Raw genomic sequence first — 24,082 nt, 5'->3', positions numbered from 1 at the left:
TTAAAGGCTTGGCGCTCCAGTGCTTTGTTCACAGTGGTTTAATTCCCATGCTCCATAACAGTGGCTTGTCGGTGGTGACCGTTACAGCTTTTCTGCTGCCTTCGGGGTCGTGGTCTTCGTAAGTGTTGGATGTGCTTACAAGTTGTCCGAAAGCCAGTAGCTGATTGTCTAATAAAAAGGAGAAAAAAGGTAATGAGTAGAGCCTTATGGACACCACAAACCATTAAAGAGGAATAGTTCAGCATTATGTTACTACTTTCAGCTAAAATGGGAGTCATTTATCAGTAATATTGCTTCTTCTAGCAAAAAGTCTTATCCGAATCCCAGAGAGAATTACGCACAGATCTATTCACAATGAAAAACAGCCCTGAAATTATTCTAAGTGGATGGAGAACAACCAAAAAATGTAATTTTGATATGAAAGAACTAAAGGGGGTGGCCTTTTTTGAAGCTTTATTATGTATTCTAGGCTGGTATTTTGACCAGAGGCAGAAGGTTTAAAGTTAAAACGTCTTGATGGATTAGATTCTGATAAATGCGTTCCACTTTACAAGTCTTTAATTGACGGACTGGAGTCATTGTGGATTACTTGCGGTACGTTTCTGAACGCTGCAGAGGATCCACCGGGGAGCCAGTGATGTAATGCTACACTTCTCAATCTTTTCACACGGAGAAATAAACTTCGTTTTGGTGAATGCATTAAAAAAAAAATTGGGGGGTGAACTGTTCTTTTAAGGTGCAAAGTAGGGTGAGAAATGAAGGGGATAAGTAAAAAAATACCACCAAAGTGTCCAAGTAGCCACCAAAAGCTGTGAATACACCGACTCCGCCTCCTGTAGTTTTAATTAAATTGGCCGCCCAAGGCTTCTCACCAAACCCGCCAGGGGTGCTTGTGGAAATGTTCTAATGAGTGAAGCGGGACAGAACATGCCCTCGTGTAACCTGCTGGGAACGACACTGTTTTCTCTGTCTCTGGCTCTCTCATTCAGTTTAACTGCTCACTGGAAACCCCGAGCAGCAGCGGTGCTGTAATCTGGGTGCCAGACAGAGTTCAATGGCTCTCACTTCAATGGCCCCAGCCATCCAGCAACAAAGGCGTACATTTCTCTTGATCACTGAGCATGCTATTCCCTTCAGAGACCCAGGTGCCACTCAGAAAGAAGCAATACCTGTTAGCTGGAATGTGACCGAATTAAGAATTTCGGTGGTCCCTAATAACACCAGACACACTCGACCGAAGTCGTTTATGCGAGGCCACCGATGTGGAGAAGGGTTTATTATTTGGAGCGGCAGACTGGTTAACGCTGTGGTTTTGGACTCTTCTGTAACAGGTTTTCACGAGATTGTTTTTCATATCTTTAATAAGATCGTTTTCAAGTTAGCCTCTGCTGAGCTTATACTGACCCCAAGTGGCGATTTTCCTTTTATGCCAAAATCATTAGGATGTTAAGTAAAGATCATGTTCCATTAAGTACATTTTCTACCGTAAATATATTAAAACCTTTGATTCGTAAAATGCATTGCAAAGAACACCAATATTGTCATCTCAACAACTTTAAAGACTATTTTTTTAATATAAAAAGAGGCATATCAGCCAAATATTGTCGAGTCCAACGAACAATAATACATCAGCGGAAAGCTTATTTATTCAGTTTATTTATTTATTTATTTTTTTATGGGGAACTAACTTAAGCTAAAACTGACTGAAAAAAGGCATTCAATAAAGTTGTCGTTCACAGAGTCTCCCAAACACAAAACTATTTAAACATACCCAGAATCCTTTAATCCTAGCGCCGAGGAAGACTTAATTTAACCGAACAATAAACGCGTAAAAATGAAACGCGTGAAAATATATTTCCCCTAAAATATGATCCGGTCTAAGCAAGAGAAGACGAAGTAAACAAGGCAATAGCTGACGCTAGATGAGCTGTTTTACTCTGAGGCTACTGAACGCACTTCAAAGTCTGAAGAAATATCACCGGACTTCAAAGGCATCATCACAGGAGGAAAAAACAAGCGAAGACTTTCGTCTGTCACTAACGCTCGCGATGAACCGCTCGCGATGGCCTCCTCCGGTTAATCACGGCACGTCACTCTGATAATTAAGTCAATTTCGAGCAAACAATAGATGTGGAGATCGAAACATCGATAACCTTGACTAAACTTTGCAATTAACTTGCCGCCTCGCGGTCGCAGCTGTTTAACAGACGCATATTGAGTGAGTAAAAGAAGAACCGGGTTTCGTCAGACGGACCTGAAGCGGTGTCCGTCTGCTCGCGTGCTGCAGTTCACGGTTTGACCAGCGGTGGCGACAGAGCACCGTGAGATGCGCTGCGTGTCGAGTCCGCGTGGATCGCTTTCAGAAACACGGGCAGGCTGACCTGCTTCAAAATGCTGAGGATGGAAAGGCATGGCTTTGCTTCCAAGTATTATAGGACGTTTCTTTTGTTTCACAATATAAATAACAATTTCTAGCAGCAGTGTCTGAAAGGCCTATGAGATGCATTATTGTGTAAATAAAAGATAAGCTCTTCTTCCTAAATGTATAATCTACGCACGCACGCACGCACGCACACGCACGCACGCGCACACACGCACACGAGTCCTCCAAACGTTTGGAAACATTGTTTTGGACAATATCAGCACAAATCCTTTTCAACTGGTGATAATTTTGCATTGATAAAGGACAACACAAACTACTAAAACATAAACAAACATTACATAAACAATTGATATATTACTCCAATCCCCCTGAAGGATTGATTGTTCAGAGGATTCAAACTGGCTTGACACTTCTTACAGACATCACGGTCCAGTTCCTCCCATAGTAGCTCATCTCTGACATGTATATATTGCCATTATTATGTAATCAAAATGAAAATTATTATTGCTGGCCTTCAATGATAATGTCAAGTTATAATACTATAATGTACAGTATTTTTTTTTTTTTTTTTATGCTGATATCTAAAACCACACTTTGCAAAGGGTGTTTCCAAATTTAATTGGGCAGTGTATATAAAAATATGTGTGTGTATATATATATATATATATATATATATATATATATACACACACACACACACACATATATATATATATATATATGCATGTGTATTCATAATCTTTTCATGTATTTCATATATTCATATTAACATGTATATTATATATAAATATATATTACATATAATAAATATACACGTGTATATTTATTATATATAAACCTTTATTGTGGATGCTGTTAATCTAGATTTGACAGCCCTAATATTTTTATTATATAATTTACAGGGTATATTTATAAATAATTCATACAATAAATAGGACTGAATATAATACTGCTACTCATAAATAATGTATTAATAATATTTATATACAAAAGCCTTTTTTAAGTACGTTTTTCATCGTGACAATATATCTCCCAATTAAATCAATCTAATTATCTATCCATCCAATCATTTTGCACATTATTTTTAATGCTCTAAAGAATACAAAACCTAACACTGACCCTTTCCAATAACTTTTTTTTTCTCGGGTCTTAAGAAGTTAAAAGGGGCAGGTCAGTAATGGCACACTCAGTATAATACACTGACATACTGTAATGCATCGTGAGCCTTCAAAAGATACCCGAAATGAACCGTGTGAAATTCAACAGCGAGAGGGACGTCGTCAGAGCAGCATTCTTTATCAAAGAAGCGCTTTAATGAGATCCCTGACCTCTCAATGTTTTCTTCATCAAAAGTGTGCTGACGATCCACAGCGTGAAGCCGATGACTGTGATAGTGGACACTGGGATGAAGAGTGCGGCAGCAGATGTGTGGACAGATGGGCCTCCAGCACAGTACAGCAGCTCTTCATGCAGACGCGTACAGGAATACAAACAGATATGCATGCAGTGCTGGAGAGACTGATGGGAAAATGAATATTGATCTGCATTTCTTACAGTGTACCGTAAAGGATTTCTGCAGATTTAACATAAAATCGATCATGTATTTTGTTGAAATGTGCGCTCCCAAATAAATGATCACTTTCGAAATAGTTTCGATGATTTTTAGCGTTTCCATTCTGTGGTTTTCTAAAAACTACTGTGTGATAATGTGTAGTCCGTAGGTTAGATTTAAAAAATAAAAATGTTTTCGTCTCTTCTGCTCACAAGATTTATTTGATAAAAATTCAGTAAGAACAGTAACAATCTGAAATGTTATTGCAATTTAAAATAATCATTTTCTATTTCAATATATTTAAAAATTGTATTTATTCTCATAATGCAAAGCTGATTATTTTTCAGTGGCCTTACTCCAGTCTTCAGTGTCACATGATCTTTCAGAAATCATTCAATGCTTATTTGCCGCTCAAGAAACAGTTCTTATTATAATCAATGTTGCAAACAGTTGTTCTGCTTAATATTGTTATGGAAACCATCACAATTGTTTTTAGAATCCTTTGATGAATAGAATTTTCACTGACCCCAAACCTTTGACGCACACAAGTCTCTGTGATATTGTCGTCCTCAGATACATCCCAGGTACCTCCTTCAATTCAAGTCTATCTCTATCGCTTTATTCCTTTCTGTCATCCACTAAGTAAAAAGTGAAAGTTTGATTGGCTAGAAAAGTAATCTCACACCTCAACAAGCCAGATAATTTGAAGTATCATTCGTATGTGTCACACAAACTGTAATGGTCACGATAGGTTTCAAATCCTTAACCCTAAGAATGAGCAATAGTAGTCATAATAACCTTAGCAAACACCGATAATACGATTTTAAAGGAATAGTTCACCCAAAAACCAAACCAAACCATTTACTCGCCCTCAGGCCATCCAAGATGTACATGAGTTTCTTTCGAAACAGGTTCGGGAGAAATTTAGCATTACATCACTTTTTAGTATTACTCATCGAAGAGGTTCAATGAATGGGTGCCGTCAGAATGAGAGTCCAATCAGCTGATAAAAACATCAAACATAAAAGCAAGTAATTCACACAACTCCAGTCCATCAGTTAACATCTAGTGTAAGAAACAAATCCATCGTAGGAAAGTTTTTAAACTTTATAAAATATTTCTGAAAAAGTTGTCTGAAGAAAAATATGGACAGATCAAGCAAAAACCATCCAGTTTTAATCCAGAAGCAATGGTTTAAAGTTTAAAAACGTCTCAATGGATTTGTTTCTTACAAACACACAGGCTCTTTCCTTCATACGTTGTTAACAGGAGTTGGGTGGAATACTGTAATGTTTTTCTCAGCTGTTTGGACTCTCATTCTGACGGCACCCATTCACTTCAAGAAGACACACTGCTGAGCAAGTGATATAATGCAAAAATTCAAACCTTTAAAAGTTTGATATTTGTAAGTTTGTCAAAGCAACCAACAGAGAGAACAAATGTTTGCATCCAACAGGATCTTTAACCGTCCAGCGTTAATATTAGCATGATAGATATCAAGGTTTGGACAGTTAAGCATGAATAATAAATTTGGCTTTAACACAAAGCTGGTTCTCAGAGCATCCAGGAAGCTTCATTAGCAATCTCCTCAGCCCGATTCCGATCGATATCTGACACTGCGGCAAGAGCAGAAATTAATGCGTTGCTGTTATTGATAACAATGAAGATGTTTGCATGCAGTAATTGCATTTCCAGCACCAATGTACTTCGCTTAAGTACCCAATATTTACAGAGCAAATTACACGGAGCCCCAGAGAGGAACCGAGTCGAAAACACGCTATAGCCACGGGGCTGAGTCACAGTCGATAATTTTGAAGCAAAAACGGTACTTTTATGCCCCAAAAACTCGTCTTGCTCTGTGCTTATCGTGTGAGGTGAGGTGTGCTGCTGTACTAGCCATCTGGTGGGCATTGATAGCGCTTCTATTAAATGTTTATGGCTTCATTGGAGGGAGGTTACAAGGCTGAGGCGACGACACAATGCTAATTCGACCTTCAGATGAGAGAAACTCTTGCTTTCTGCCTTTCCCATAGGAATATGACAGTTCGGTCCCCCGCAGTTACATCATTTCCTCCAAAACAGAGATGCTGAAGTGGCATCTCAGCAACACCCGTCATAAAGAAGCCCAATTTAAAATAATAAAAGCCAGAAACTGCAACGCAGACCGACTGCGTGCAGAGAAATGAAAACGTTTCAGTCTGTCCTTTTGACGCAAACCGCTGTCTGAAGAGTGCAGGCTGAGCCAAGGTTACACATTCATGCCATTTCAAAGTGAAAACGCCTCACTGAACCAAGCAGACATGACGGAGTGGATTAGAGTCCAAGTCATCCATTAGTAAATACAGATTCTACTATTTGAAGGCTATCACACTGCACGCAGCTGTTTTTCTAAATAACTCATTTTATTAAGGAGTGAAAATAAATATGACAAAAAGTATTTTTGTGGAGGACGCAAGACCTTATGAGATGATGAGACAAAAAAGTGGGTGACTTGGGTGTGCTTGTCCTTCTGCACAATATTATAGCGTTGTAGATGTTTTTTTTTTTAGCTTTTTAATTTTATTAACATAGTTCTTACTGACACATTTCAAGAAAAACATTTAATTAATTAACTTACTCACTTGTGGGAGAAATTATTTATTTTTTGGCCTATATTTGTTTTTGGGATTTTTTTTTGGCTTCCTAAACATATTGAGAATTATTTTCTCAGCTTTCATGGATCTGTTTAGTAAATTTGTTCTATGCCAACGGAAGGGTGGCCAAACAACCTGCTTGCTATAGTTAGAATTTTCCTACGTGAAGACTTTTGTGCCTCAGTAGCATTTCCAAACCAACCAGTGAAACAAAAGGGAATGACATTTTCAATAAAAACAATAAACATTTCCGATACAGAAAAATCTACACTGACGTACCTTTTTGCTAATAACCGCATCCTGTGATAGGACAGCCACTACATATTTGCATTCTGTATCCCTCTAAACTGACACTTCGCGAAATCAATATCTGTTAGAAATAGAGTTGACCTGATGGACTCTGAAATAAAAAAAAAATCAGGTCAACAAAATCAAAACTGGGGGGAGGTTGGGTTCCTCTCTGGTGGAAAACCCTTGAAATCATCCCAAGGACAAAAAAACCTATCTCCATGGGTTTAGAAATCTTAGAAGGAGCTACAATGGTTTTTCCTTAAGACAGATAAAAAAAAGACTAAATTAGATCAACATCCATTTGGCCAAAGCACTACTAGAAGCAGGACATGAAGTGATGAGAAAGTCACTTTAATAGGGCTGACTTTCAATGACAGTGACAAAGGCATGAGAAGGAACCTTTGTGGTTAAAACACCTCAGAACTTCCAAGTGACGACGTCACAGTGATAATAAAAGACGTCCTGATTAAAAGATGAACTCTTAAGCACTGCAAAGCAGCTCCTGGAGTTGAGTATTTACTCTGGAAAGTGCTGCCAATGTCATTCAAAGCGCTTTTATGAAAGCAGGACTCCGGTGATTGTTTTAAATGTCTTGAACCGGATAAAAGAGGCTCTGTTCCGTCTCTTTAAACTCACAAAACCACTAACACCTCCAAAGCTTACGCACACAGAAGCGCAAACCGACCCGTATTTGTAATTTCAAAGGATTTTCTTCAGCCCCGGGCTCAGATTTCTCTACCGACTTTTGACATCCATTGTTTTTTTTGATCCCGTCTCACTGCATCTCAGATGCCGCGTTTTTTTTTTTTCCCTCTTTACACATTTCCCAACCCCTAAAAGCATCATTAAAATTCACAGCAACGAAGTTGTGTCTCACAGGGCTAAGGAGCACATTAGCGAAATGGGAAAAGACACTTCTGGGACTACTACAAGCACGAGTCTCTCTGAAGTCATTCTTGCTGGGGATTCGCCTGGCTATCCGTTTGACAGCTTAATATTAAAAAGCTCTGCCCGCTTCCCAGACGCTCTAACAATCAAAGTTATGGTGCGCTTTAAAACCTGCTGAGTCATGCTCACTTTACCTTAACAGTGAGCATAATGTGGGATTGCATTTAGCCCAGTTTGAATTACTGTCATCGCGCTGCGAGCGTGAGAGAGAGAGAGAGTCTGCTCTTTCCTGATCTGAACAAAACCTGTCAGCCGATTTTTGATGGAATTGAAGCTCTTTCACCACTCACAGTCATTCTGATATGCAAATGAGAATGCAGAGCAGGACGCTTTGTCAGGCATTGTTCCATTAAGAGACCTGACATCTTTCAAGACCTCAAAAGAAGCTTTTTGTGCAGTGGGAAGACCATTTGTGGGGAAGTAATTGCATCTACGACACCTTCCCCGAAATTGATGTGCCACAAAATAATGACATGCAATTTCGGTTAGTTTATTTTGTCAGTTATAACTAGTATTTGTCCTGTTTTGACCTACGCCCATGAAAGCTAATGCCATTAACCGATATCTCTGAACTATCTGGCCTTACCTGCTACAGTGTATTGATTCAGCAACACGGGTGTGCTTTGTAATCTTTGATCGTTCTCCCATGTGACCCTGCAACCTGAGTGGGCAGCTCATTTGTTTTTATTATTGCCATGGGCGGAGGGGTTATGATTTCAGATAAAATGATTTAAAATGGTTTTCTCCCTGACTGAACAAGTGTTTTTTCCCATTTCCTTCCTGATTTAGAAGAACAAATACGATTTTAACATGAACACCTGAAAAGTTTAATGAAAAACTACATTTTTATACGTAGAAAACTGAAATAAAAACTCATATAAAATATGTAATTAGCTGAGATAACTTGATACACACACACGTGTATATATATATATATATATATATATATATATATATATATATATATACACATATATATATATATATATATACAGTATCATATATATATACAGTATACACACACACACACACACACACACACACACACATATATATATATATATATATATATATATATATATATATATATATATATATATATGTAACTATAACCTTGATAAATAACAACAAAAATGGTGAATAAAGTCTAACAATGACTGCATGGAAATGTCGCGACAATAATTAGAAATAAAATAAAAATATATTAAACAGAATTAAAAATCCAAAACAACATTCAAAACAAAAATAGTAATATCCCAGAAAACATGTCTGAGCGCGTGTGAATTTTAAAATGCATTATGCAGATGATTGTGATTTTCCAAAGAGTTTGGCATTGAGCTGTTTTTAATTAAAATTAAAAGGAAGGAGACTAATTACGAAAACAATCCCCTTTCCTGAGTTTGACTTTGATCTGCACTCCATAAATTTTCATATACATTATGACAGTTAGATTAGCATCAGCCCGGAGTGAAGTATACGCAGCAGTTTGATGATTTATTAGAAAATATTGAATTTCATTCACACTTTTAACAGATGACCTGGAAAGTCAACCAGCTGTAGGGTGATTACGGCAAACCTGCTTTACCTTCCAAAATCCTATAAACCCATCAACATATTTTGATCCATGAAAACGTCTTTAATCGGCTTCTCAATTCCCAAAGTATGGCTTGTGTTTTGTGGAGCACAGACTACACCGAAAAGAGCCATCGACGGAAAGAGGGCCACCGCCATCATGCCAGAAACAAAGATTACCAGCAGCCTATTATAACAACCACGCTAAAAGAAAACCTTCAAATGACCCTTTTAAAAACGCTCCACAGCCTGCACACGTTCACTCGGCCTCAGTGGGACCTGTTGGTCAGATCGCACTATAAAGTATCAAAGGCCAACCTTTCCGTTATCTCCTCCCTCAGCTTTTCTCAGCAGACAAAACACCAAAATCAATGAAGTTGGGTTGTTTTGGCCTGTATTGACAAAAAAGGACTATTTTTAGAGGACGCATCAAAGAATGAAAGCCAGAGTGCGTAACAATGGGTTTTCTTGTCCATCGCAAGAGCACATTGTAGTGATGACCTACACAGTATAAATGAGTATTTTATGCTTTCCAAATAAATTTGGAGGGGTGTTTGCCATGCAAAAGCTGATTACTGGCTTAAAAAGGTTCACAGAGTGCTGTATTTGGGTGCCGAGATGTGTCTCAAAAAGCCAAACAATTGAGTATCATTTCAGTAACGCTTTTCTATTTTATCCTTGATGTAAAAATTTTGATCAGCCTAAAATTACGCTGGTCGGTTGGCTGGTTTTAGAGAGTTTTGAGCACATGATTATTGCTTAGAGTTTTGAAAAATATAAATTAGTGCTGTCAAACAAAAAACTGCATCCAAAATAAAGGTTTTGTTTACATAATATATGAATATGTACTATATATATATATATGTTTTATTATGAATATATAAATACACAAACATGCATATATATTTCTGAATAATGTAGTTTTACATATTAAATACAACTGTATATAATATAAATATTATACTGTACGTGTGTGTATATGTATAAATAATATTTATACACAAAATATGCAATTGGTAAATTGCACTAATTTAAATGTTATGATTTTATCATTTTAGGGCCACCTTTTCAAAAAGATCTGCTTAAGAAATACCTATATACTATGAAAATATATTACATTTTAGCAAATTTGTGATAAATCTGTATGGATTAGTGCAATTTATTTTTAGTAGTGGGTCTTCACGCTTTTTAAAAATATTGTTCTCATACAAATTATATAAAATGGAGATGGAATGATACGCATAATACTAAATATAATAAAACTGTATTCCTCTTTGTCTATAAAAGTCCCATTTTGATTTTAAACAGCAAGTGGCATTAGCTTTCAAATGGTCGAAATGTCGTGTTCTGCCCATCTCACAAACTCACGCTGAGGCGTTCTGAGAAGAACAGCGTGAAGTCTTTAAAAGATTCACATGAACAGAAGGAAGTCTGTCAGCGTCCCTTCATTTTCTGCTCCCACTTTAATCCTCCCTCAACCAAGAGATAAATACAAGCTAACAATGTCAACTGGAGAGTTAGCAGTAAAGGCTAACAGTACAATTAGCATACATTTCAGGCAATGAGGCACCTCAAAGCAGCCAAGTAATCAACTTTACTACATTTTTTTTGGAGCAGTCTTTTCAAAACAGTCTGCTTGTAGGTCAGTTCCACCTCGTATTAATTAGAGTGCTCTGTTTAGTTTTAGTAGGCTATATATTTATGAGATCAGTTTTATCATATGTTTCCATTAGATGTATGAGATTAACCATTTTGATAAAACAATACGGCTTTTATTTACTTATAGAAATTGTATAAACTATGGTCAATATTTGAAAACTAGAGTACAGGCTCTTTAAAAGATAAGTAGTGTTTTTTAATAGAAATGTTGTGTTATAATATACGCTACCATTTCAAAGTTTGGGGTCAGTCATTTTTTTCTGATCTTTATTTATTTATTTTTTTATAAGAAATGATTACTCCCTACACAGAAAGATTTCAGAAAGGAACGTGTGACGTTGCAGGCTGATGAAAATCCATATCATATTTTATAATATATTAAAATAGGAAACCAACATTAGAAAATACAAAAAAAACATTACAATATTACTGATATTTTCTGCACTTTTGATCAAATTAATACAGTCTTAATGAGCCTAAGAGACTCCATTAAAAACATGAAATTTCTAACCGATCACAAATGTTTGAAGAGCAGTGTATAAGCTTCTGCAACAACTTAAAGTTGCTCCTCCAACATTTCTTTCTTCAGTATATGACAGAACACCGAACAACAAACTGAACTTTGCACAAATGCCATTCAAAGAACTCTGACAGAGCAATTAACTCGTGTTATCATTAGTGAAAGCAGTTTGACAATGTTTCATTTGACAATGTTCAGGATTGAGAATGCTGTATGTTGAACTAAACCGTTAAGACAACAGATGAGGCACAACGAAGCAGGGATAAACGAAGGACAACACTTCAAGCAGGCGGAATAAAAGCATATTTTTGTTGGTTCATTAAAGATTCAGTTTTCAGCATGTTTCTAAAGTTATTTCTGCATAAAAATCTAAATTTACCCACATTTAAGGGATGTTGCACAGATACATCTGATTGGATAAGACGTGGTCAAATATACACACTTAAATCAGCTAAAATTGGCTGATTGAATCTGATTATGCTCATTTATTTGTCGCTCGGTATAACACATCTCACACTCTCACCATGGAGATACGGCAAATTTTTTGCGGCACCTACAAAAACAGAGGTTTTACATCTTGGTAAAATATCGCCGCAGCATGCCGTGAGAATAGCTGTTCCTGTGTCCATCTGTGCGGGAATATAAATCCTCTTTCGTAAATGGCCTTCGCTTCTATTTCTTCCCCAACACTCTCTCATTTCATACGTGCGACTCGCACACATAGAGACGGCTCCCATGTGTCTCAATTTCCCTCTTACATCTATACTAATGTTTTCAGCCACGCACCCCCTGTCTACACAGGAATGGCTAATGTTTGCATGGTTTTCCTCTCTGCGGTCAGTCCCTGATGCTGGTCGATCTGATGGAGCTGGAGTAGAGGTATCTGAGAGCCATTATTCCACACGAATGAGCTTCACGACTTCCAACCTACAATCTCCATGTTTTTTGCTTTAGAAGGGGTGACAGATGAACTGCTGTATATAGCGACTTAAGGAGCGAGAGAATGGGCTTCTTGTTATGTACACCAGTGCTGTATATATGTGTAAACTTGTGTGTGTGGCAGGGCTCAAAAATAAGTTATTTATTTGATATGTTTTGCTGGCCCAGTTCCTCCCCACTAATAAAAATATATTTTATTTTTTAGCCTGGATTAGTTTGGAGAATACATATTATAAATATTAATTTTTTTATCAATTACATAATGGAGAAATGTATTGCCTGGTGATTATTAAAAACATTACGCCTTATTATATGGCATGTTTATTAATATTTACTAAATAAGTAAATAAAATACATGCAGAGTGGGAATAGAAACGGCTAATTGCTCATTAAATTGTAAATAAATAAATAATTTCTTTGATTGAGTAAAACATTTTATTATGTAAAATAAATTATTAATATTATTTTTAAATAATAATATTTAGTATTATTATGTATTTTTATATACATATATACACGACAAATAACAACTTTTTAAATGAACATTTTTATTTAAAATGGCTTTTGTGATATTGTATATATGTATAATATGTGTTATGTGTATATATTAGTTTATTATTGACACAGCCTAGAAATATATTTCATAACATTGCAGAAAACAATAAGTTCTAATAAATAATACCACGATAAAAAAACATATTACTTAAAATTTAGTAATGATTTATAATTTTTTTTCCAGGTCAGCAAGTGATGCTTATTGTTGAAGACTCACTTGACTTCCCATCTTTGAGACGCTGGAAGGCTGAGGAAAATGATAAAGAACAAAACAAAACGAGAGAGAGAGAAAGAGTAGGTGACAAGAAAGAAAGTGAGCAAGGGAGGGAGAGCGAGTAAAAGCAAAAAGAAGACAAGCTGTCCTTTCTTCTACCTCCGATAAAAAAAACCACACACACTAAATAGATTCTGTCCTTCAGAGGTCTTTATGGTAATAACTGAAATCTGACAGGAAAGCTATAAATGCCCTGCTTTAACCACAGTAATCACAATAAATATTCACATTGACCGATCTTCTGTAAAAACACCCCACTGACAACTATCCTGCGTTACCCCGCTGAGATGTTTATGGTAATTTATCTTATGGGATCGTAACACGGTTTCAGTCCAGAAGACAGTCCAGATCTATCATATGGTAAACACATAGCAAAATGCCATATTACAGTATGTTATAAAGCAATGACCCACCTTCAAGGCCTTCGTAAGTAGCAGAGACAATCACTACTGTTGTGCAGAGGACAGCATGTGAACAACAATTTTGAGAGGTTACGTAACGTCTCTTTATTTCCTGTTGGGAAAGTAAAGGCATTATCCTCACAACAGCTATAAAATTTATTTTACTCGAAGGACTGCATCAAGGAAAGGAAAGTAATATTATTTTCATTTGAAAAAGTGCGTGGCATTAGCTTTCAAATGGTTGAAATGTCAAGCTTCGCCCGTCCTACGAAAGCTCTCAGTTACACAAACTCACGCTGAGGTGTTCTGAGAAGAACAGTGTGAGGTCTTTTAAAGATTCACGCGAACAGAAGGAAGTCTGTCAGCGTCCCTTCACTTTCTGCTTTCCCTACCTGCAGATTTAACAAAGGCGGGTTCATTAACGGGAGGTTCATTCTACTACTGAATTAACCGAATTAGTGACAACTGTATTTACAGAAATGTTGTGCAGCGTGTATGGAACGACCTAAAAGTGTCAAGAGGAAAGTTAACAGTGAGACGTAACTAATTTCAAGTAGCAAAACTTTACTACATTTAGAAGACTACAGGTCTAATTCATTTTACTGAATGTGTTCAGTTCATGGGTCATTCAAGACACAAGACGAGTACATCATCTTACATACAGCTCATTGTTGACAAACATGATGCAGTTATATGCCCTTAAAATGTAAGATAGTGAGGCCAAAAAATGCCCTGTGCGAGTTTTGTATCATATGCTATTTTTGTCCCATTTTGAATGACTCCCTGTTTTGAATAAAATGAGTGTATCGATGATTCAATGGCCCATTTACAAAGAAAGTCATTTACTTAATTTCTAAACGAATCAGCAGTTTGAACTGAATGAATGAATGACTCAATTACTTACTCATAAGACATTTACCGGCAATTACTGGCAGTTTTAGATTCTTATTTTGCACATCATTTCATTAAATTACATGTATTAAATTAACAATAGCATTTATTTCAATTCTACTGAAAGAGAGAGAAAGAGAGTGATGACAGTTGTGCGTGCATTAGACGCAGTGTTTATATTAGACTGTTGTATAATATAAATACTGAAATATATCTTTCTAAAGCTAGTTGTTGCGAGGCCAAGAGAAATACTTCAAAATTCGCTCAATTTTCCCAACCCCTAAGTGTTCGGAAAGAAAATGATTACGTGCAAACATTAGTATTTGAGAACGGTATCCCTGGGAAATAACAATTTGGTAAACACAATCCCCGTCTTTCCGTTTAAGCATCAGTAAATTATATCCATTGTATACTTTTCTCATTTCTAATCAAACATTTTAATCCACTGACAGCCCTAATATATATATTAAGTTTATTAAAACAGTTTTGAGTCAGTAAAATTTTATTTAAAAAGAGATGAAAAGGGTTGCTGTTGTTACTTTATTTTGTGAACCTTTGCAAGTTATAGTAGCTTCAAAAAGATCTTTTTTAGTATGACGAGCAGTTAAAAAACACACTTAACAGCGAAACAGTGACAAAATGTCAAGCCAACTCATTATCTGCCACGGGACTTTAAAAACGCAAAATGCAGTCGCTTAATTTTAATGATCTGGAGTGCACCAGCGTCAGCTGTTTTCAAAGACTCATCAAAGTGAATTTGAACAGTACATGCAGCATTACATGACTGAGCTGTATAAATTTTTATAGGTCTCTTCAGGTGCTGGTGAGTCTCCCTTTAAGTGCTCTACAAAGTTCTTGTCAAAAATCAAAACGCTGTCGTGATTACCCTCTCGAAATGCGTCTCCTTCCTTGGCCTGATGACTAACTTTAATATTTGGCCTTGATATCTACCCCTGCAGCAATATCAAGGGAGCAGAATAGTAATGGGCCGTAAAGTCATCCCATTCTGCTGCTATTACCAAGAATGAGAGTCTGAGGTTCTAAATCACTCAGGGCCACAGCGGGCGTCCATTAAACAGCCTTTAATGAATTACCCATAACCTCTGGGAAGACACTGCCTTCAATGACATCTTTCGCACAAAGCGTGCTTTTCAACAGATACAAAAATTGCATCCAGCAAAGCAGCAGGAGCCTTGACCATCTGAGCTGAAGGGTCTCTGCAACACTCGGCGCTGGATGTGTCGTAATCTGAGGTCAGGAGGGCTTCCTTTGCAAGTGCCATCCTCTGCAGAGGTGCTTCTGAAGAGGAGGGAAGCAATATCTTGGCTTGTGCTACGAAAGCTGAATCGAAAAGTTTGAATGAGCGCCGCTATGAGGTTCTAACCTCAAAGTACACTAGAGAACAACACTGGAGCTAAAAGCTCTGAATGAATCACTGCAGAAACGGCAGAAACACCCTGTTGTGCAAGAAACGCTTCTGTCCTCTTCAGAAACATTTTCTTGTCAAATCTGTTTTCTTTTAAAATCAGGGAAATTCTTCGTTTGTGGATCTTGCAAGCATTTAAGGAATACATTAAACCAATCCATTTTTAGTAACCAGTTCAACAGCCTTTTCAAATTAATTAAAGGGAATAGCTCACCCAGAAACGAAAATTCTGTCATCATTTACTCCCCCTCCAAACCTGTATAGATTTCTTTGTTCTGCCAAATACAAAGAAGGTTTGCACACAGGCTGTTCTGGGTCACCACTGACTTCCATAGTATTTTTTGTATCACACAAACAAATTCTCCACAACACAACAAAATTAGCGCAACACAATAAAAACTAGCCACAGCATAATGCAATTACCACAATACAATGGAAAAAAGGCCGCAACACAACGAAATCAGTGCAACATAATGGAAACTAAGCACAACACAATGAAAACAAGAAGAAACACAAACAAATGAGTCCCATGCATTTTGTTTCAACATGGAATCAGAAGAGCTGTCAATGAATAAATGGGAAAACAAAGTAACTTGAGTTACTTATTAAAAAAACCCATAAGTGTGATATTTTCTTGTAAATTTAAAAGTAATCTGCTGCTTTCCTAGTTGCTTAAAAAAGCAATCTGAATAAACAAATCAAATTCAAGTGCAAACAATGTCAACGAAAGAAAGCATTAACGGCAAAGAATAACATTAGTATACAGTCGCGGTACGGTGTTGGGGTCTAATTAATGTTTTTTTTAGTACACTTTCTCTTAAGTTCCTTTTTTCAATCAAGAAGCAGTATAGAGACCAAAAGCTACATTAGAACACTACAAGTGAATGTTAATCACTAAACTCACCAGAGACTTTATTAAAAGCACTAAATAGAACTAAAGCAGTTATGAATTCTAATTAGCAATTATTTACACGTCCCCATAAGTCACCATGCTTTGAGCTAAAACACAAATCAAATTATTTAAAATCGCAAGGGCTTGTGTATTTAGCCACATAGCTCATAGAAGATGCAACAATATGAAATTCATAAAACTCCGTATTAATAGACAGCAAACTAAGTTTACAAAGTCTTTACAGAAAATCCACTGAATGGAGAATCTTATGCAATTATTTCACAAGTACAACACAATAAGGAAAATATGAATATTGTCATGGACTGAGCATTGATGTCAACTGTCTTTTAATTCAACATTCAGCACTAAATGCAACACTGTAAGCTCTCAGCTTTCAGTTTGAGTAGGAGCAGGTCAACACTTTCAGAGAAAACAGCAGTCATGCCCTTAGTGTAGCTGAACATTTCGTGGCTTGTTATCTCAAATAGCTGTAATACATGAACACAAGCCAAGAGTTGTGGTGCTTTCCTTGGCGGCCCATCATGATTACCTCACCCTGGCATTTTTTTCCTGTTGCATTCATTAATATATTCCCAAAGGATTTATAAACATACTCCGGAACTGCCATGCCTTATGTGTGTGTGTGTGTGTGTGTGTATGAGTGTGTGCAAACACTGTTTATGAGGGTTATAAGTGTCATCTAGCTGCTGGTGGTAAGTTGCTTAAGGTTAAGTGTCTTGGCAGGTCTTTTTCCCAAGAGGAGGCACTGGATGGAGTAACTCCACTCTAAACATGCAGAATTCTCTTACGCCGAACTTAACTGCACGTCAGCCTTAGGCTATTTTGAGACGATAAACTCACACTTCTGCACTTATTATCTGGAAACATTCACTAATGTGTAAGTAAATACTTCTGTGGTTATGAATAATGCATGAAATATTGAGAATATTGAGAAGACTGACTGAAAGTAGAAAGGTGAGAGAAGAGTCAAATGTTTTAGGCTAATTAAGTTTTTACAAAATAGGAAACTAAACACATATTTTGAAAATAACTTAGTTTGAATTAAATGAATACTTTTTAATTTATTCAGCAAGGACACATTAAATTAATCAAATTTGCAAAACAAATAATTTTTATTTGAAATGCTGTTCAAATTTTCTCTTCATCTAATAATCCTGAAAAAATGTATCATGGTTTCCACAAAAGTATTAAGCAAGCAGCACAACTGTTTTTTTGTTTTTTTTTAAACATTGATAATATTTTGATATTATTATTATTATAATGACAAATGTTTCTTGCCGTAACAGGAAGTAGCATTTTAAAACATTTAAATTAAACTATATCAATACTTAAAAATCATTGTTTGCATCATAATCACAATATTTCTTAGAAGGAGTGATATGTTTGATATAGCTGTTCAATAAAGCTCATAGTTTTTACATGCATAATGCAGAGTAAGCAAATAAAACTGGATTTTCAAAAACCAATAATCAGCTAAAATGAAAAGAAATAGTCTGCTGTGATACATTTCTATTACATTTACTAATACAAATCATAAAATAGGACCTACCCAGAAAATGGTCTCTATTGTACTAGATATTTCTAAAACCTCAAAGGCAACATTATTCAAACTCATACAGGAAATTACAAAAGTGATTACTGGTAGTTTATCTCTCAGAAAATGTTTCTCTTGTTATCACACTCAAAACTCAAGGGAGTCTGGGCAAAGCTGAGTGTAATGAGACAAAACGAGACTAATAAACACAGCACCAAGAGATGCGACAAATATGCATGTTATATAATTTGTGTGTTCATTACTTGTTCTTTTTCATAGTGCATATGGGGCTGTCATGCAGCTTCTTGAAATTTTACTTTTAAAATGTCACCTATTTGTAGAATAGTCAGAGTATATATATATATATATATATATATATATATATATATATATATATATATATATATATATATATATATATATATATATATATAATAATTAAAAATAATAAATGTTTTGTTAATATAGCTCTATCTATCCATCCATCCATCCATCCATCTAGTATTGTTTTATGTATAGCTTAAAAAGAATTTACTGTATATCTCCAAAATTATACTATATTGCTTGTTGTTTTCAAAGTGAGTGCTGCATAAAGCAAATTCCATTTCATCTGAACTGAATATGAATCTGGCAAAATGTTATTATGTTCATAAAAAATTACACATTCAGTGCGTGGCGCTGAAAATATTGTTTCACCTCACCATAAACTTAATCGATTTGATAGTGTTAAAGATGAAACATAGAGATAAAAGGAAAAACACATTTCACAGGACTCTGAAACCTGTTCGACGCCGTACCAGGTGAGCCACTGAGCAAGTTTACAATGTCGGAAAAGCAGAATATATTGAGCTGATTATGTGATGCAAAAGTCAAAATGTATTTGTTTACAAATCATACAGTAAAAGTGTTTTGGGTTCATAAAGTGCAATGAAACGTGATGAAAACTGAAAGTGCAACCGCAGTGAACTGTATAGGTATATTTTCAGTTTTCAAAAATGTACTATATAGACACATTTTTCAGTCTGTGTAGGTTATATCGCATAAAAACAATCTGAATCTAAACATATCATACATCTCCATCTCTACAGATCAACAACAGTTCACATTCACAGTATGCCAACTTCTTCAAAACCCCTACACCACTGAGCTTATTAAAGTTATTTGTTTTAAAGTCAAGGTCAAAGGTCAAAGCCCAGAGCCATCACAATCGGGCAGAATATCCTTTTTTTTTAAAAACGGCAGGTCACTGACACAATAAAGCTGAACTTTTCAGTCATGTACCTGTCACTTCAGTCCCACCGCAACAACACCCCCTGTGCCCTCTGCAGGATTTAACAGGAGGAGGGGCGCTTGCTTTTTCACGACGAGCCCCGGCCTCCGCAGAAAACTTGCTGGAGATTATTCACGTTGACAGCTCGCATTAGCAGATCAAAGGCAAACAGTTGGGCTACATTACTATTCCTTCTAATGTCTTCAGTCAGAGCAGTCGTTTGGCACACCTTTAACATTTAATGCACGTAGGAGGCGGCCCACTTTCACCCACTCAGAGCTACAACCCTTCATAACCACTAAAGACAAGCTTTTAGATGACCAAAGTTTGATTCCGTTTCAAAGAAAAGGTGAAGTTGATCCTTAAAGGTGAAGTGTGTAGTTTCCTCAAGACCATTTGTTTGTCTGAACAACGGAAGATTTCGGTGATCTCGGACGTGCAGCAATTACAAGTTTCGCATTTAATATCAGAAAAGCGTAACAATCCTCCATGTTGCTTTATATAATTTAAAAAGGAAGCAAGAGCTGTCTAGTATTGAAGTGAAGATGGATTGCACAGAGCAGCATATCTGGTACACAGTACACAACCAATGTCCTCCAAGCAGTTTGCTTCTTTTCTTTTGTTTAATCCTGGAGGAAATCGCTTTTTTATTTTATGGAACAAAATGAAAAAATTTGAAAAGTAAATGCCACTGAGAAGCTAAAACCCACTGATGTAAATGCGAGCCCTTTCTAAATCTAGGCCTGACAAACTGCATCAACTGTAACATCAGTGGGAGTTTGCTGGAGATTTGAGCTGTCAGGGGTAATGAATGTCTCCTATCTAGGACAGGCCATGTAAATAGAGCACAGAGGACGCTGCAGACTGGGAGACGGTCCTCTGGGATGTCCGTGTGAGTGTGTGTTTGGTGTTTGAGTGGGTGGACAGACCTGTGGCCTTCAGGCGCGCGACTCACCCAAGTTCCATTTAAGCCCAGAAGTGGTGGTTAGACAAGGGCTGCCCACAGGAACCAGACTACACCATTTTCCTTCCAAGCTAGTGTTCACATTCAGACGGTGCTGTCTGCCCTGTTAGTGTGAGCAAATGAGCAGGATAAGGTCAGTGTTCTTTGCGCACAAAAAGTAATCTCACAGCTTCATAAAACTATGGTTAAAGCTATTTTATAGATGTCTACCTTTTCGGGCCTTAAACATGGCAGAGTCAGAAAACTCTCATATTTCATCAAAAGTATCTTCATTATGTTCCAAAGAAGGACTTATGGGTTAAGAATGACATGAAGGTGAGTAATTAATTTTACCTGGTCTCATGATATTTTTCCAGTATATTTACTAATTAACATATTATTAATCACTTATAAATCAATGAAATGTCAACATTGTACCATTATCTACTAACACATGAATAAATAATTTATAACACTTTCTGCGTCCCCTAATATAAAGTTTTAATGTTTTACAAACCTGTATGCCGTGTAATGACGAGTAAAACATTTACAACTGAGTAAATTAAATCTAAATTATACACTTTAGATTAGGGGATGCAGAAATGATTTATTCATGCCTTTACACAACAGGTTTTGAATACTTTGTAGGGTGTACTGCAATGTAAAGGCTGACTGGTAAGGGTTAAACAGATGTATTCTCTGACACTGATGGGAGTATTTTTAATGCTATGAGATAATAGTACAATGTTGACATTTTAATCATTTATAAATGATTAATATATTACTATAATACATTAATAATTAATATTATAATAACTAGCAATTTATTAACCATTTACCAAGGATATGTTTGATTATTTATATAACTTATGACAGATTGGTACATTGTCAGCATATTACTTAATTATTTGTGAACATATAGTCATATGTATTATAAGTTAATCATCATCTGATCAATTATAAATACCTTACAACTGAACGTTATTATAAAGTGTTACCTGCATTTTCAGTGAGACGCAAAATACGTACCAGCAAGTACATACCACTGCAGTTTCCGAAAGAAATAAACACTAGAAGCAGTAAAACTCAATTCTCAAAACACAAATTTATAGAGTTTTGATTAATGAAGTGTAATTTTCGAAACGCGTGTGACTACAGTTCAACAAAATAGTTCAAATCTGTGTAAAAGGAAGTTGAAATAGAACGGTTGCTTTAACAAATGCGTTTTAAATCGGTTTAAGGGTTGGATTTGGTGTAGGGCATATTTCCAACATGATAGAGCATTAACTTTTAGCATCAGTCCATCGTTATTTCAATTCTAAACTGCTGCAATACATACCCATATCAACATAATAAAATGCGTCAGGGTTCACGTATTCAATCTATGTTTTAGCGCCACTCAGCGGACATTTCTCTTCGAAACTGTGGCAAATCACGTGGTTTCACAAAAAGTGCACAATGACAACATTTTTATTTTGGGGTGAACTATCCCGTTAAATCTCCGTCTACAGTTATTGTGTGACAGCACATTCTTATGTCTGCCGGCTCACTAAAGAGCAAATTAGCGCTAACTATTTTAAACAAATCTGGGGCAGCTGGTAGTTTTAGAACTATTTATAAATGCAATATTCATGTAATGTTATCTGATAAACATGCCTAGGGATACTCTAAATTCACATATATATACTCCTCCACTGCAGGTCTGCAAGACTGGAGAAATCAACTGTCAGAAAAGTTGAATTTAAAAACTTTCTCACCCACAGGGGCACTGGCAACCCACTATTTGTGATGCTTTTCTCAGTTCCCATCACAGACAACAGTCTAGTTCAATATTGTGATCGTTTCAATTATCACATTTCTAAAGTGGTGCGTTGTTGTCGACATAAGCACACACTTACTTAAAAGTAAGACGAAGACAGAAGCTTTGACAAAATTACAGACATCCTCGCAAATTGGCTGAATATTCCAAGAACTATTGTTTAAGTAATAATTACCACCTATTGCATTTGACAAGTATGATGCTATTTATAAATGTTTTATTTTAATCATGCAAACTTCAAAGTTTGATTATTCAAAACTCATTCTGATGAGAAGTATTCCGAAAAGTCAGGAATAGCAGTAAATGAGTGCTGCACAGACAGAGAACTGAATTCATGTTTTATGAGTCTGCTTTATGAGGGACCGAGGCAGTCAAGGATATCTTTAAATAGAGAGAGATGCATTCATTTAAATTTCTGGCCCATTACAAGAGCAGATAAATTAAGATTTTCACAATCATCTCAATGTCCTATATTCTATGAGCCTCAGAGGTTGATTAAATATTCTCAAGCAGAATGCAAGTAATGCAGCCAGAGCAATTCTGTAAGGTTTCCTATTAGTTGGAAACTTATCAATGTCTCATTATTTTTATATACATGTCTGCAAAACTCAAAACAAGGGCTTTTCATGTATTACATAGTATTATTGTCCAAATACGAGCTGATCTGATCTGATCAGCATCATTAAATACACACACGCATCTCTCACATGCCTTTATCTGCTTTATATAGTAGTGTTGAATGAAAATGTTGATAATGCTCTCAGCTGTTTTTGGGTCAAGAGCTGTGACCTTTCAAAAGTGCACAAATAGGAAACAACGCAGAAGAGACGAGTAAAATGTCTCTGCTGTTGTTAATTGCTTAATATCACCATTGATCATTAAGTGGCGCAATCAGGATGTCAAAAGCACACGATTGCAAACACTGATTAGCACATGCTAATGAGAAGGAGAGAAGTGTTTACCTCTTGGAGGAGGACAGCCAGAGAATGGTCTTGTATAACCACCACAGGCAGGTCGGTCATCTTCTGGGCATGAAACAATGTCTCCACTGTTGCCATGATCTGATCGAAGCGGCCTCCAAGACCACCCAGGGTTACTATGGTGTCTATCTGCAAATACATAAATAAATGGCGGATGGGTAAACAAATATGTAAAATAACCGCAGGATGAACAAGAGATTGTGAGTTATGTTGCATAAACAAAGGAATGTACAAACAGCTATCTAAACAAATGAATGAACAGATGAATTATTAAACAAATGAGTAACAGTGTGAGCAAATGAAACTGCAGGACAGATGTTCTTAAAGGGCTTTTGCACAACAAACAAATTAACAATTATTATTCATTTTTATTTAAGTCCAGGATAAATGGTCCATATTTTCCATAAAGTGCTATTGCACCAACAAAAATAAACAAGCAAACATTATAATCAACAAACAAATTAATTAGTGTGTGTGTAATCCAAGCAGCATACATGTATTCTTCATGCAGTTCCAGATTGCTTTAAAAGTACTAATGCATCAATAAATGAACAAACAAATCGATCCAAAAACAATTAA

The 24,082-nt window shown here is 36.2% G+C and overlaps 1 protein-coding gene across 4 annotated transcripts in view; it reads right to left on the bottom strand.

Moving 5' to 3' along the window:
- Positions 1 to 27: 27 nt before the first annotated feature.
- The window catches only part of tpk1 (thiamin pyrophosphokinase 1), a 52,297-nt gene continuing 28,242 nt past the window's right edge, over positions 28 to 24,082 (bottom strand). For 3 of the 4 annotated variants that reach the window (XM_043226416.1, XM_043226418.1, XM_043226417.1), the window contains exons 7-9: positions 23,486 to 23,632; positions 20,717 to 20,828; positions 28 to 168 (exon numbers count right to left, since the gene is read on the bottom strand). In XM_043226416.1, the coding sequence (XP_043082351.1) occupies positions 29 to 168; positions 20,717 to 20,828; positions 23,486 to 23,632 (399 nt within the window). In that variant the 3' untranslated portion in view covers position 28. The remainder of the gene's footprint in view (positions 169 to 20,716; positions 20,829 to 23,485; positions 23,633 to 24,082) is intronic. The other variant, XM_043226419.1, reaches the window with a different exon arrangement.

Source organism: Puntigrus tetrazona, chromosome 24, assembly GCF_018831695.1.
Source record: "Puntigrus tetrazona isolate hp1 chromosome 24, ASM1883169v1, whole genome shotgun sequence".
Taxonomy (NCBI): Eukaryota; Metazoa; Chordata; class Actinopteri; order Cypriniformes; family Cyprinidae; genus Puntigrus; species Puntigrus tetrazona.
This window is presented reverse-complemented; position numbering and strand designations above follow the sequence as displayed.